General features: G+C 32.2%; 1 protein-coding gene across 2 annotated transcripts in view; it reads right to left on the reverse strand.

The window, feature by feature from the left end:
* LOC111695921 (lipid droplet-associated hydrolase) overlaps positions 1 to 17,261 on the reverse strand; it is a 22,932-nt gene extending 5,671 nt beyond the window's left edge. The window contains exons 1-9 of one of the 2 annotated variants that reach the window (XM_023465395.1): positions 17,194 to 17,261; positions 16,029 to 16,105; positions 15,037 to 15,171; positions 11,887 to 11,974; positions 11,678 to 11,757; positions 6,495 to 6,626; positions 2,737 to 2,774; positions 2,469 to 2,521; positions 1,082 to 1,160 (exon numbers count right to left, since the gene is read on the reverse strand). In XM_023465395.1, the coding sequence (XP_023321163.1) occupies positions 1,082 to 1,160; positions 2,469 to 2,521; positions 2,737 to 2,774; positions 6,495 to 6,626; positions 11,678 to 11,757; positions 11,887 to 11,974; positions 15,037 to 15,171; positions 16,029 to 16,105; positions 17,194 to 17,237 (726 nt within the window). In that variant the 5' untranslated portion in view covers positions 17,238 to 17,261. The remainder of the gene's footprint in view (positions 1 to 1,081; positions 1,161 to 2,468; positions 2,522 to 2,736; positions 2,775 to 6,494; positions 6,627 to 11,677; positions 11,758 to 11,886; positions 11,975 to 15,036; positions 15,172 to 16,028; positions 16,106 to 17,193) is intronic. The other variant, XM_023465396.1, reaches the window with a different exon arrangement.

A 17,261-nucleotide genomic window follows, 5' to 3' on the forward strand; every position in this document is an offset into this window, starting at 1 on the left:
GTAAACTGAAGTCAATTGCTAAATCTTTTCATCCTTGAGTATAGTTTGCAGTGCTCCCTCCGATTGTTTCAAGATTAAGAAAAATCAGAACAAAAATCTTAAATTCCAGGGGGTGGAGCTAGTTAGTTTTGTTCCTCCTCTAATTCCAGGGGGTGGAGCTAGTTAGTTTTGTTCCTCCTCTAATTCCAGGGGGTGGAGCTAGTTAGTTTTGTTCCTTCTTTAATTCTAATAAATTCCTGTATTTGTATTCAGTATCTATAAATATAAAGTTGTAATCTCTGTTTGGGTGTATGGGTGTATGTATGTTTGTATGTTTGGGTGCATGTAAGGATGTATGTATGTTTGCCGGCGATTTAAAAACTCAAGAAAATACGACTCAGGTCTAAGATGTCGTTGGGCCTTATTTGCAGCTTGAGCTTTCGGATTTAAGTTGTATCTAATTTTCCACAGAGTTGTGTTCTTAAAACCGGTTTAATATTGTATTTGGCGCATTCCGGGTTTTAATGAGAACAAGACATTGAACCTTGAGCCTTATTCTCAACTAAAGCCAACCAAGGTCGGTTTTATTTTTATTGGGCCTAACTCCGTAAGTCGAGCCTAAGATCTCGAAGCTGTCAATCACGTGATACAAGCTGTCGTCAGAGTGTGGTCTTAGATTGGGTTTTAAACTGGGTTTAAGGAATTATGACACGAGCCGAAGCTTTTAAATTGCAGCCTCTGTAGTGTTACGGTGTATTGCTTTGAAACACTTCTTTTATATACTGCAGTCTTCAATTAAACATGGACACAAAAATAGGTATAAGTTTTTAGTGGAAAAAATGTTACATTTCCTCCTGAGTTTTAAAAATATTATCTTAAATATTTAGTAAAAAGTAACTGGAACAAAATTCTCTAAAACTATTTCATTTATGCATGAGTAAAACACATGAGAACACAATTTTGAAATCCCAGAATTATCAATAAATATTGCGTGTTTTTAAAAATTTGACCAGAGACGACGCAATATATAAATAAATTTCGAAAAGACTTGAAATTCATTTCAATGTTTAAATTGTATTAATTAAATGAAGCTGTAGGTTACCATAGTTTTAAGTGTACTTGTGTCAAGATCAAGAACAGTGTCTAGTTCCTCACGAGCCATCACCAGACAGTTGTTCACACTGAACACAAGGAGATTAGAACTAAGGATACGAGGATAGAGGTTGTTCACACTGAACACAAGGAGATTAGAACTAAGGATAGGATTGGGAGTTGTTCACACTGAACACAATGAGATTAGAACTAAGGATACGAGGATAGAGGTTGTTCACACTGAACACAAAGAGATTAAAACTAAGGATAGGATTAGGAGTTGTTCACACTGAACACAAGGAGATTAGAACTAAGGATAGGAGGAAAGTGGTTGTTCACACTGAACATCAGGAGATTAGAACTAAGGATAGGAGGATAGAGGTTGTTCACACTGAACACAAGGGGATTAGAACTAAGAATAAGATTAGGAGTTGTTCACTGCACTGAACACAAGGAGATTAGAACTAAGAATAGTGGTGGTTTCACATTGAACACAAGGAGATTATAACTAAGGAGGGAGGACGGGTTGTTCACACTGAACACAAGGAGATTATAACTAAGGATAAGAGGATACGGGTTGACCACACTGAACACAAGGAGATTATAACTAAGGATAAGAGGATAGGGGTTGACCACACTGAACACAAGGAGATTATAACTAAGGATAAGAGGATAGGGGTTGACCACACTCAACAAAAGAAGATTAGAACTAAGGATAGAAAGATAAGGGTTTTTCTAAATTTAAATGTTTAATTACCACCCCTCTCCCTGGCCTTGTTTTTAAAGTTCCCCTGTTAAGTTAAAAATAATCATGTCTGACTCACAACGGTACCCTTTAAACCTTCAACTGATAAATACTGCGTTTTATTGTGTTTTATAATTTACATATTTCTATTCTTGTTTATGTGGCACAAGTTCGCACACAAGATGCGGCTATCTCATTCATTTTGGGGTATTTAAGAATACGGCTGTGAATCAGAAATGCCAGTTATAATTGTAACGACTTTTCTGTTAGAAGTGGGAAGGTAAGGAAAAGGCTATACACCCCTGCAAGGTTATAATGCAAGGAAAGTTATTTCTGAGGTGTACGCATCTTTTGTACTGCAGTGTATTGTCTCTGGGCGGTAATGTAAACACAAGACGGATGTCACAGCCTGACATGGGATACATTTTTCACATAAAAAATCAATGAAATATTCTGGTCATAGGAAACTATTATGTTAATTATCAAAATTATCAAAATTCAATGCTTTTAACCTCCTCGGATACTAAACGAACACTGATGCATCTATTCTTGTTTACAGAGAACTGGTATCAATATGTTCGCAGAGTATACGCAACTGCAATAAACTTTCCTTGCATTATAACCTTGCACCCCTGTATGTACAAAAACTTACTAGTTTGGGTTGGCTAGCACATGTACAGTATTTAAAACACTATCAGGAACATCCTAAATAATTACATATTCATGTATGTAGAAACATATACATTGTATGTACATTTTTTATCGAAATTTAGGGCGATTCGTTTCGCGTTGGAGCAATACAACGAATATCAAAATATTTAATCTGCATAATATTTGATGAATATAAGCATGTAAGAGTTCAAATAGATCTTCAATAAGAGGAGCTATGTTTGCTGACATAATATATATCATAGTTTTACCTTTAAAAACCTTCGTAGCAGAGTTCGTAGTATTTGTTCTAAAAATAGTTAAAATTAAATTTTAAAAAACGGGTAATTATTTTTTTTATAATTAGTTTACTCTCATCAATACATCTCCCTCTTCCCTCTCATACGAAATGTTCCGTTTTATTATAACTTATATATACTGTAAAACTTTACACTGGGTAGTCCAGACTGGACAGTACGACTGAATGCTTATAACAAACAGTAAATGATGTACCGGCTAGGAGCTTGCAGCTTTTAGAGTGGGAAGCCCCTTTGTCCTTCTCCTATTTCCACTCATTTTTATTCCCTCCTTTTTCATTCCCTTTTCCCCTCCTTTCCCCTTCCCCATGCACCCCATTTTCATCTTTCCCTACATTGTCTCTCCTTTACCCCCTTTAACAATTCTTTCTCCACTTGATCCTTATTCTCTTTCCACCAAAATCCTTTTCCTCCCTTTCCCACCTGACCCCTTTCCATTGTTAATCCTCTGCTTGACTTTACCTAAATATAGAACTGATATTTATCCAAGTTCGTTTTAAACAATTTATCTAAACATGCATAGATCAACTTTCTAAACTGTAAATTAAAGGGAATACTCATCAACTGTAAATATACAGTCCTAGCCGTATATATTAATACAATGAAGACGACTTTCGATTTCAATATTGATTTCTACTAAGTTTTCAAACAGCATGGATCCACAAAAACATAGAAACATTAAAGAGAAACTGTCAATTAACAGCCTCTCTTTTTTTCTTGTAAACTTGTAATTTGAAAAAAGCTGATTAGAAATCAAAACTAATATATTGTATTGATATACAGGTCGACCAGAATTCCTAGTATTTTGAATAAGAATTTCAGAAAACTAAGTTCTAAAAAAGACAAGATGTCGGCCCTAGAAACAAAAATAGGAAGAAGGACAGAATAAATACTTAATCCTATTCTACAAAACTAAATCCTATTCTACAAAACTGAATCCTATACTATAACAAAATTAAATCCTATTCTACAAAACTGAATCCTATTCTACAAAAATACATTCCATTCTACAAAATGAAACCCTTTTCTACAAAATAAAATCCTATTCTACAAAACTAAAAATATGAATATACTACAAAATTAAATTCTATTTGAAAACTACTGAATCCGAAAATATAGATCAGAATCCTATTCTAAATATTAATCCTATTTTATATAATTGTCTAATTCTAAAAAACTGAATCCTATTTTATATATTTCATATTTTATTCAACTACAAAGCACGAGATAATACAAATAAAAAAATCACAATTTACTATGTAGTTTGGACCCGCCTAACCAGAGTAGGTTGTTTTAATTGGTTGGCCCACTATTAACGAATGAGAATTGCAGATAAAAACAATGTACATTGTACATTTTAAACATAAGAATGATGATAAATCAGGAAAATGGTAAGGAGGAGGTGAGGGAGTATAAGGTAAAGGGAGGATACTCAGTGTAAGGGTTGGAACAGAGGGTAACATAAGTTATTAAATCATGTTTATGAACTACAGGGTGATGAAGATAGTAAAGACTAAGTTTATCCACATGATACACAGTTTTTTTTTTTACTGATATAATTTGCATAATTTGCACGATTTTACAGATTTAGTTTTTTTCAGCTCTAATTCAATCGAATTCCATATTTTTGGAAATAAAGCAGAGGGAAAACATTCTAGAGTTTTAAAGAGAACCCGTTCAAGTTTTTACGATTTTGTTCTATTTGGTTCAGCTAAAGAAATAAACATATCATGGAAGGAAGCTGGACGTTTTTCATAAAAGTATTTATGCATAAAAGATAGAACACCTAGTTTATATGTATCATCAAAATTTAGGAGTTCTAATCTGAAAAATATTGGATCTGGATATAGAACGGCATCCACATATTCTAGATTAACTGAATCCCGTTTTATAGAACTGACTCCATATATTCTAGATAACTGAATTCATATATTCTATATAACTGAATCCATATATTCTATAGAACTGAATCCATCTTTTCTATAGACTTGAGTCCATATATTCTAAAGAGCTGAATCCATATACTCTATAGAAATGAGTCCATATAATCTAAAGAACTGAATCTATAAATTCTATAGAACTAAATCCAACTTTTCTATAGAGCTGAATCCATATACACTATAGAACTGAATCCATATATTCTATATAACTGAACCCATATACTCTATAGAACTGAATCCATTTATTCTATAGAATTGAATCCATACATTATATAGAAATGAATCCATATATTCAATAGAACTGAATCCATAAATTCTATAGAGCTGAATCCATATACTCTATAGAACTGAATCCATATATTCTGTAGACCTGAATCCATACACTCTATAGAACTGAATCCATATATTCTGTAGACCTGAATCCATAGAACTCAACCCTAAGTCAAATATTGTGCCTTGTCTTTGTTTATATTTCAAAAAACGTCATTCAATATTTCTTTGTACGTAGCCCAGTAGCCACATTCATCTATAGCCTACATCAGAAATTAAAAATAAGTTTGCAGCAAGGAATTTTGCCCGAAGGTTGAAGTTTACATGACGCAAAATGTCTACTCTAATAAAATCTTTAATGGAACTTTTCAATTAAAAATAAAGTCTTTGAGAATGCTGGGACATTCACGTGTCATAATTTTTACGTAGTGCCTTAATCAATTCATTAGAAACGAACCAAGTTATTACTCATCGCTTTCTACATGATTACCCACAAAGAATGAAACTTTGATGACGACCTGAAACTACAGCTGCAAGGGACCTCTATATGGAAGAACAAAGAATGAATAAATTCAGTACTGTGAGTAACCCCGCTACATAGCTGATCCTAATCTGAATTACGTCAATGTGTCCTAGAAATAAATGTACGCAAAACTGGACAAGAACTAGGCCTACGCAAAAAATAAATTTAGACATGAATCTTTCTTTCTGCGTCATAGAGCCTCGGGAAATAAGAAACAGGAACTAAATTTTTGGGTCAAATTTTCATGGCGGGGGGGGGGGGGGCAAGCTGGGTACGATAAATCCTAGAGTGAATAAACTTTTTATCGTGTATTGTTTACATTCAGTTAAACTCATTAATATGAAGTTGAATTATTTCACTCAGCTCGGAAATAATTCAATTGAATTAAAAACTAATAGACACAAGAGATAGAAGTAAGATCAGTAGCGATCAGTATCGAACTCGTTTCGACGTTAGCCTATACCTCCTTTCATTTTTTCGCGAACACTCCCTTTAAATGAAATAAATTTTAGTTTAGCATGAATAATGAATATGACATCCCTGTAAAATTATTCTGTGTTTAAAATTTTAGAAAATTTTACAGTGAAGAGGTCAGAATTTTTGAATTGTGAATCTAGGGGATGGATTGATCAAAAATCTTATCTTATCTTAAGATTTATTAAATTCCTCTTCAATACCCCGTAGTGATCATACATCCATACAATATACAGTACACTATATAATCCATACAGTATACAGTACACTATATAATCCATACAGTATACAGTACACTATATAATCCATAAAGTATACAGTACACTATATAATCCATACAGTAATAAGGTGTCTTGAATTCTTATAAATGAAAGGATAATTTCAGTTCAGGTAGAAGGGCCATTAGACAGTTCGTTCACGATATACTTACAACGATACTTACGAGGAAGTCTGGTTTTGTGTGGTGGAACTACAGTGCATTAACTGTACATCAAATCTGAACTTACTAGGAAGGATGATGTAGAGGAGTGAGAGGATGAGGATGCAGGGTATCCTGAGTAGGGTGGTGAGGGGGTAAACCTGCCTCCCTCGCTCAGTTCCAACCATATTCTCTATTGTAGGGAACAAGAAGTAAACACCTAAATTACAATATATACAATATATGTAAAATATATACATATATGCAATATATACAATATATACAATATATACAATATATGCAATAGATATTATATATACAATATATAAAAATTATACAATTTTTATGATATAAAAAAATATACTAAATATACAATTTATATACAATGTATATACTTAAATACAATACAAATTTAAATACAATAGATATACTTAATACAATATATGAAAAAACATACAATTTATTAAACTAGCTTGGGGACCCAGCGTTGCCTAGGTTACAAATAGTTATTCCCGCCGTTTTCCGGCACTTGGACGATTTTACCGTGATCGAAACTCAAGGAATTCAGTTTTTGCCACAAACTCTGATATTCTAATCCCTATTCTAATCTATCTTTGCAACCCAATGTCCCTTTGAGATTTCAATCTATGAAAGCTTTTTTATCAAATAATCTAAGTTTGAAATATCAAATATGTACTCCATCAAACTGTAAAGATAAAGGAATTAGAAAATTTGAGTTTGTGGCAAAGACTCAATTCCTTTTCGATATTAATGTCGAAACTCTCAACTTAGAATCTCAAAACCAAGCTAAGAACATTCCCGTGGTTCTCCCGATTTCCCCAATCAAAACTTTAGCCAAATCGGTCCAGCTGGGTTCTTTAGTTATGATCGTACAAACAAACAGACAGACAAACAGAGATTACAACTTTATATATATATATATAGATACAGAGTATCATAAGATAGGATAGTCAGTTTAAAGGGTAACGTAACATTCTTGATAATTTAAAGGTTTCGTTGGTACTATTGTGAATCAGGTATTGCCATGTTCAGCTGGAGGATTACTTGAAATCACGCTTACAGGCCCTTTAAAATAGATACAACTCGGTTTCTTCATTCATTTCATTCGTTTGTTGGAATATCATATTTCTTAAATTCGTTTGTATTTGTTAAAATGTTAAAATAGTTTTGTTGGAATTCTATATTTCTTAAATTAGTTTGTATTTGTTAAAATGTTAAAATAGTTTTGCTGTAATTCTATAATTCTTAAATTCGTTTCTCTCAATTAGATATTTGTTTGTATATTTGTCAAACTGTTAAAATTTTTTTTATAAAATGCAAAATTTCAAAGTACGTCTGAGAATCTGGACCACGCCAAACTTACTAGACCCAAGTACGTCTGAGAATCTGGACCACGCCAAACTTACTAGACCCAAGTACGTCTGAGAATCTGGATCACGCCAAACTTACTAGACCCAAGTACGTCTGAGAATCTGGACCACGCCAAACTTACTAGACCCAAGTACGTCTGAGAATCTGGACCACGCCAAAGTTACTAGACCCAAGTACGTCCGGCAGAAAACTTCTTGAAGATTCAAAATTCATTACAAAACCACAATTACAACAATTACAACAAACAACGTCTATACATTAAAATCTACTTGTCATGATGGAGGGCAGGGGGAAGATGTTCGAAAGTAAAGGTTCACTGATGCGGGGAGTGGAGGGGAGGGGGGAGAGATGCTCGAAAGTAAAGACTCACTGACTGATGAGCCAGTGCATTTAAATCCCCGTGAGAGAATATACAGGAAATGCTAGATATTACATCTAAAAGAGAGAAATAAAATAAATTCTGTAGAAAACTGTCCTCCTGGAATTTATCCTTGAGATTGTGCATACTGTTCTGGGCGGAACTGTTTTCCCTTTTCATTGCTTTGTTTCCTTCCGATATACAGGGTTACCCACAAATAATGATACTTCAGAGACGACTGCACGAAATCTGTTTAGTCCTTTTGCTTGTTACTATATTTGTCAGATCATTTAATTTACCTTTTAAAAACTAGATTAAGTTTAAAAGTTAAAATTCGTGTTCACGCTGTATTGAAGAAAATAATAGAAAACATAAAAAGTGAATCTTATAAATCATTTGTTTATGTATTGTATGTATCTTACTCAAAATAGTCTGTTAGTTTCAAACAAAAACTTCTGAAACTTGAAATTTCAGATGACAAAAAGTTAAAACTTATAAAGCTGTAGAGTGTATGAGTGTAGGGAATAGATATAACGATATCAGATTTTACACAGCCTGCGTCCTTTACCCGGTATTTTATATCCTTTATTCTGTATCCTATATCCTGTATCCAGTATTCGTAATCCTATATCCTGTATTCTGTATCCTTTGTCCTCTATCCTGTATCCTGCATCCTTTACCAATTATCCTATATCCTGTATTCTGTATTCAGTATCCACTATCTTGTAATCTATGTCCTGTAGCCTGTAGTCTGTATCCTTTATCCTGTTATTCTCTATTCTTTATCCTGTATTCTGTATCATGTATTCTGTATCCTGTGTTCTGTATCCTATATTCTCTATTCTGAATCCTATATTATATAATCATATATTCTGTATAGTGTATACTGTATCCTATTGTCTCTACTCTTTATCTTGTATCCGTTATCCTATATTCTATACTCTGTATCCTGTATCCTGTATCATAAATAAGCCATACATCGAAAGAATTCATTAAATGACGTATTCTTTACTTTCTGATAATGGAATGTTGTAGATATTTAGTTTTTTTGATGAAATGATTATATGGAGCTCTTTAAAACTGTTCCCGCATATTCATGGAGATTTACGTAATATAGTATAAAACCCATTGAAAAATTGTCAAGATGACATTTGATAAATTCTTTCGATGTGTTGTTTATTTATAGCATTAACTATATTTATGTATTTTATCTGTATATATCTTGGAAGAAATATATATTTAAACAATTGTATACTTAACTGAAAAAAGATGAAATACTATATCTATATATATATATGTTAGTTTTTCGTTGTAAATTTAATTGTTAACACTTTTATCTAGGCTGCACTTTTAAAGTACTTTGACATCTCATCTTCTTATCAATTTTATTGAGTTGCTACTCGCTACTTCATAAGACATAAATGTTCACTATACTTTGGTAGGTGTTAAAATGCTTAATGCAGGTAGTGGCGTACACAGTAATTTGTCCAGGGAGAGAAGCTTGAATTTTGTTTGTTTACAGATGCGGGGGGGGGGGTAGGCTCAGCACCCGATGGGACTTGAAAACACCCAGGAAACAATAGATTTTTAATGATTTTTAGTGGGGGGGGGGAGCTGAGCCCCCATACCCCCCCCTGTGTAAGTAGGGGATAAGGTTTGTGTACACATTTGGCTGTGACGTATTAGTACTGCTATAGGAACTAGTTTTATCAAAACAATAATAAGATTGTAAACAAAGGTAGAATCTTACCGTTGTTTATTTACCACAAACCAGTATTCGCAGAGCAGTTCACGCTTAAAAGTACACAAAGCCTATCCCCCTTACCTGTAGTATGCATTGGGTGTATACGTGATATAACATTGTATATATAACATTATTAGTGCATTGAAGCTAGCTGTTTCTATGCAGAAACAAATATGTTACCACTCACACATTGGACAAAATGTCATTGTATCCATTATACAGGGTTGTTCACAAAAAGTGAAACTACAGATACGATTGTACGGACTCTAGCTTTATACTGTCTGTTTCTTAATATTTATAATATCTGTTAAATTGTTTCTTTCTGTGGGAAATCATAATGAAATGTTCCTTTTACAAGCTAAATTCAAGGCTGAAGTCACCATTTAACCTTGAGATCGTCAAATTTTATGAGTTTCAGGTCGTCGGTACGAACTCATCCTTTGTGGTTAATCATGTATGAACACTACATAGCTTTCCAGACAGCTTTGTTTATGAAAGGAATTGAGTTTTAGCCACAAATTTAAATGTCCTAATCCCTAAATCTTTGCAATCCGATGGTGTAAACCTTTGATTTCTAATTACGACTATTTGATATAACAGAATTCATAGTTTTAAATATCTAAGATCTACGACATCGGATCGCAATGATATAGGGGTTAGAAAATCCGAGTTTTTGGGAAAAACTCAATTCCTTTATTGACCGATCGGGTCCACTTTGAAGTTTCACAACCACTTGTGGCCTTTGGGTTTACTTTACTAACTCACTTTTTGTAGCTTCAGACATCAAGTATACTTTCTAAATTTACAAAGTGTTCTTATTTCTAGCTTCGGTTTAAAAGGAATAACTGGCAACATTCTGATTTTTGTAAGAGTAAAACTTATTACATCAAAGTACATCCTGTCTTTATTAATATATTTTCAGTCACATTTTTATCCAAAATTCAACACGAGACGAAATTATCGCAAAGGCTTTATACTTTAATCCTTAAAATGTATATTCAAACAGGAAAGTATAATAATAGAAAATACGAAAAGGAGTTGCAAGGCTCACTGAGTAAATGTTAATAACCAGGATCTCAAGTTTACTGCGATTATAAGTAATATAGAAACGCATTTTTTTTATGAATTTCATTGTTTTTTAAAATATTTTTCTTGTACTTATTAAATATAGAATTGGTACTTGATCATTTTCTACAAATGTTTTTATGATTTAAGAATAATGATTCTTACAGATGTTTTGCAGATTTATATCAGAATATATGTTTAATATAAGTTCTAATATCTATAAATGCAAATTTACTATTTTAAACTAAAAGCAAAAGAGCATCTTAGTTGGAAATAAAATGAATATTAGAATACAGTGAACCCTCTAAAACTATGGACTAGGAAGAAGACATTTTCACAATCTTATTTGAAATTGATATGGTTACAAAGCAATATTTTTATCAGTAACTTTAGTGTGAATTGGCCGGGTCGGTGTACTCCGCATAATTGCTGTGTTCTTACAGTTATTGGGCTATTTGAAATCCTAACTTGAGTCCAATAGTCGTCTTCCTATTCCACAGTATTATGGGTCTCACTGTTAAAATTTATAATCAGAAGCTAAATCAAATTAAACCAAATCAATCAATCCAGTAAACTACAAATAAGAACTGCAGTTTCAGAGCAGTACTTAAAATTGTTTACAATTCTCCCAGAAACTGCAGTACATTTAATATGTAAACAAAGCTATGAGAGTATATATTTATTGTGCTGTTTATGAATAAAAATATCTAACCTGTAAAGGAATGTGTAGAATTTCGTTTAAATATTTCCATAATTATCTTACAGCCGATAGAGTGTCCGATCAAAGTTATTCTAGGATAATAATGATATTAAGAATAATAATAATAATAATATTAAAATTAATAATGATTAAAGTGATGATAATAAGAATAACAAAAATAATAATAATAATAATACCCCCCATGATAGATAGAAGTTTACCTGGTGGATTGTGGAATTAGACGATCTATGAGTTCAAGTTTATGAAGAATTTGTTCCTCGAACCCGTAGGTTTTTTCTGATAGGGGTCATAAAAAAGGCATTATAAAAACGAAAATTGTTTACCTGAGTCGAATTTAATGAATTTGATCTACGTCGCTGAATAACTTAGTTCCGATTAAAATTTGAAATATTCAGGAAGGATTTGAATCGTTATTTCAAATTTGAACCGGCGGTAAGCAGTTCAGTGACACCGCAAATTCATTGAATTTGGTCACAGAAGTAACTTTTCTTCCACAAACTCACATTTTCTCTATATCTTTGCAACCTGATGGTGTAAACCTTTAATAATTCAAACTTATATTGTTTTGTCTAACAGACTGAAATATCAAATGTCTACGACGTTGGGTTGCAAAGATTTAGGTATTATAATATTAGAGTTTGTGGCAAAAACTCGGGAATTGAAGCGATTCTAATGAAGTTTGATTTTTTCATTTCTCTTTAAAGCTTCACAACTTCTTGGAGGTACTCTAAATTACAAAACCAAACAAACCAATTTTATTCAATAAAAAATCGCTCATTTGGCATAGAGGGGGGAGGTGTAGTTGAGCTGAAAATATTGCATTTTAGAATATAATATTAGGATTCATTTCATATCAGTAATATAGTCTTTTACGTTGTATAATTCCGCCATATACAACGTACTTAATTTTCAAAGATTTTATAATGATCCTTGAAAGTATATTTAGGGTCTGAAAATACACTTTTGACCAGTGATTTATTGATTACTTAATTTCTAATTCTCACATGTTTATCTTATTGATTCTGTTTATATAAATAACTTTCTTTCTGCATATTTTTTGTCACTAAGGGGCCAAGGGACTACAATTAGGGCTGGGCTAAGTTCCATTAATGGACGGAAATTTAAGAAAATCATCAGAAATGGAAAATTTAAAAATCCACGGAAAATGGAAAATTAAAAAAAAACGGTAAATGTAAAATTTAAAAAATCAACGGAAAAAGGAAATTTAAAAAAATTAATGGAAAGCAGAAGATTGGAAAATTAACGAAAAGCGGAAGATTAGAAAATTAACGGAAAATGTAAGTTTGAAAATATACGGAGAAAAGAAGATTAAAAAGTCAACGGAAAATAGAAGATCTGTAAATTCCGTTACGAAACAGAAAGTACATTTGGATATTAAAGGGAGTTACCAGTAATGTATGTTCGTTGAACTGAGAAAGTTTTTTAGGAATCGTTTAAGACCTCTCAGACGTTTTTACGGTGCATATTTGTTCAGCGATAGCACAAATTTAATCGTTAAAATCCGCATAGATTGTTCACTTTTGTGTAATGATTTGGAGAAGCGGTTTTAAAAAAACTATTAAATAACGACGACAATAAAATGTAGTAAAAATTCTACAGTAAACTAATAAGTTGTTTAGGAACAGGTTGAGAAAATGAAAATGAACTATTATCATCGAAAATAAGTAAGCTTATTCAGTTTTTGGTTTCTGTAATGTTTCATTGTTCTCAAACATTTTCTGTAGATTCCCTGGAATTTTTATTTAAAAGCGACATTTGAAGAATTTGAAGAAATCTGCTAACAAAGTCATAAAGAATAAGAAACTAAATATAATAATGAAAAAGAAATAATTAATTCTAACATTGATTTATTGAGAACATTTCAATTGAGAAATATGTTCCTAAACATGTTTACTGTAGAATTTTTTAACACTTTTGTCCTTGTTATTTGATAATTTCAAAAAAAAATTATTCTCAAAACGTAACCACTCAAATTGAACGTCGAATTTACGCTTAAACTTAGTAATTTATACTGTATACATAATTTAAACGTTATCTCAAATGGATCCTAAACAATTTCTCGACAATACTACATTCTCAGTTTAACCATACATTGCCAGTCCCTCCCTATAATAAAAAACAGATACTTTATAGGTCCACTGCTACGTTAATTCAATTAACATTAAACGAATTTAAAAAATGAATTTTAAAAAAGTACTAACAGTTAACTATAGTCTACCTAAGAAACTTTAACTTTAGCAGTAAAAGAACACTTTTTAAAAATGTTTATATCTTTGCAACCTAATATCTTACAGTTTTTAAAAAAACTTTATGCATGATTGGTGATTTATCAGATAGGTTACAATTGTCTATTTGGCTGCAAAAATATACAGAGTGTATATTGTAGCACTCGCCATGGTTTAATTTTTAAAAATTTGTACATTTTTTAAATCTTTGGAACATTTCCGATCGATTGATTTCAATTAGAGGTGTGTAGCACTAAAATTAAGAAAGTATTGACTGTTTGAAGTTTGTCATTTTGGCTCAGTTGAGTTCAGGAATTGATTTTTTCGAATTTTATAAATATTATGGAACTTTATTAGTGTCTGAAAAACATTCAAATCTTCTAAACAATCTTAAAAATGCGCAACTATTGTTACATAATGGCAAGACCTCAGTTTATAACACAGGAAAGAAACTTCCTTGCTTTTGAGTATCACAAAAGAACGGGTGACAAAAACTTTATGCCTGGTCTTATCATGGACTTTGGGCGCAAATTTCTATGTGCAAGACAGCCTGCTTTATGTCATGTCAGAAGAATTTATAAAAAGGCAATGGAGCTAGGGACAGTACTCAATGTGAATAGTAAGACAAGTCCTGGAAATTCATTCAGTGGAAGATCTCGACATGTTGCTAGAGGAGAGCAGTTATGGATGTAAGGAATAGAAAAATGTATTGCAAACCATGGGGGCATTTTGAGTAGAAAGACCATAAACATGTATTTGTATCAATATTCTATATCATTTTTGTAATTGTAAACCATAATTTTCATATATTGAATTAAAATATGAATATGCAGTGATAATTTTTTGTTTTACCTATTACAATGTCAATTTCAATTTTCAACCAAGCCAAAATGACAAACTTCAAACGGTCAATACTTCCTAAATTTTAGTGCTACATACATTTAATTAAAATCAATCGATCGGAAATGTTCCAAAGATTTAAAAAATGTACAATTTTTTAAAAATTGAACCTTGGCGAATGCTACAATGTCTTAAAGATCGTTTTTTTTGGGACACCCTGTATGTATTGAAAAATTCGAGTCGAATAATCAGTATATTTTGTACCTGCGGGAATCCAGGATACTTCCGGTCTATGATGACCGGCATGTGAGAGAGCCCAGATAGAGAGGTCAGGGTTTCCGACTTTACCATGCAAACTTTTCATAAATTCCTGGTAGAATCCAGCCAAACCAGGGTTTCCTGGACAAATGGGTTGGTTTGTTTCTCTTTCACAAACACACTAAGCTAGTGGGGTATGTTATAAATAGTTATTAAATGTCAAATCAAGAATCAATAGAATAGAATAGAATAGAATAGAATAGAATAGAATAGAATAGGTTGAAAGCTGAAGTCATTTAATGAAACATGTTTGAAGACAGTAAAAATGCATCGCTTTAAGGACTGAAAATGCATTTAAAATGCATTATTGTTGCATCTGCAGTAGGGGTATTAAAGGGACTATAAGACGTACTTTTAAGTAAACCGAATATTTTTAAACTGGCATTTCCGACCTACTGCATATTGCATATCACATGATTCTTATTCCTAAAAATCCTATCTATTCGTCAGCAATATCGATCTAGCAAAAGCATTTCGATTTTACGATCATTTTGTTGGATTTTACTAAATGTACGTCCGGGATTTAAAGGGACTGTAAAGAGAAATGAAAGGGAGTATAACCTGAAACCTAAGCTTTTTAGGAGTTGATCGAGAACTGTAAGAGTTCTATTTGATGATCGTATAAAGTTGACACAGTTTTATATCAATTTCTCAAGACAGGAACATCAGATAGAACTCTTTTGGGTTTCGATCAACTCCTAAAATGCTTAGGTTTTAGCCTCTACTCCCTTTCATTTTCCCTTTAAGGAAACTATCTTTGTTACCCAATAATATAGACCTTTGATGCTTTAAGTTATGAATTCTCTTAGATCAATTAATCTAAGTTTGAAATATCAAAGGTTTACCCCAATTTTGTTCCAAATCTAGAACAAAATCTTCGTTACATCGAAATGCTTTTTGCAAAAATGTTAAAATTTTTAAAATCTTCCTATTTCTACCTGGGATAATCAAAAACATCTCTTTATCATGAAGATTATTCAAACTTCCTGATACTCTATGCCCAACACCAACCACGCTATCAAACATCCAGTCATTAAAGGATAATTTTAAAAACAATTATTTCTGTTATAAAAAGCACCAAGAGAGGCGGAAAATATAACAAATCCAAATTTCGTCGAGCAATATTCTTTTACAATTACAAAAATAAATCCAAGGATGTAATGCAAGGAAAGTTATTTCAGAAGTGTACACATCTTTTGTACCGCAGTGTACTGTCTATGGGCGCTAATGTAAACAAAAGACGGATGTCGAAGTCTGATATGTGATCCATCTTTCACATAAAAAATCGATGAAATATTCTGGTCATAGGAAACTCTTATGTTAATTATCAAAATTATCAAAATTCAATGCTTTTATCCTCCTCGGATACTAAACGAACAATGATGCATCTTTTCTTGTTTACAAATTCCGCCTAGAGAGAACTGGTTTCAATATGTACGCAGAGTATACGCAACTGCAATTAGCTTTCCTTGCATTACAACCTTGAAAAAATCTTAGATACATTCTGTAATTTTTTTATTTTTTTGACCAAAAAGATTTTAAAGATCCATCAACAAATAAAGAGCTATCTCCGATTTATATTGTTATTATTCTAAAATATGTACAAGAAGGAACGGCTCTGTAAGTCTTCCCCGATTCACAACGGTACCCTTTAAATATTTGACGGATCAAGGATTCACAACGGTACCCTTTAAATATTTGACGGATCAAGGATTCCCAACGGTACCCTTTAAATATTTGACGGATCAAGGATTCACAACGGTACCCTTTAAATATTTGCCGGATCAAGGATTTTAAACATACCCTTAGTATTCTACTGAAAAGCTTTTTATTGTTAAACACAATTGTTTTCACGCTGTTATATATTTGAGTTACTTTCTAGTAGAGACAGATAACTATCCAGCAGCTCTTTAAGAGATTTCCACAGAGCTTAATATTAGTGACAATAACAATAACGTAACATAAACAGTTTCAATAACAGTACATAAACAGTTTCAATAACAGTAACACAAACAGTTTCAATAACAGTAACACAAACAATGACCATAAAAAACATGATTTTCAATATTTAAAATTTCGTTTATTTTTATTGGAGTTCGTTTCCTTGATTTCTCCCCCCTCCACTCCACCCAGTCTTGAAATATCATATTTTCTGAAAAGAGTTTATAACT

This window comes from Eurytemora carolleeae, unplaced genomic scaffold, assembly GCF_000591075.1.
Source record: "Eurytemora carolleeae unplaced genomic scaffold, Eaff_2.0 scaffold162, whole genome shotgun sequence".
Taxonomy (NCBI): domain Eukaryota; kingdom Metazoa; phylum Arthropoda; class Copepoda; order Calanoida; family Temoridae; genus Eurytemora; species Eurytemora carolleeae.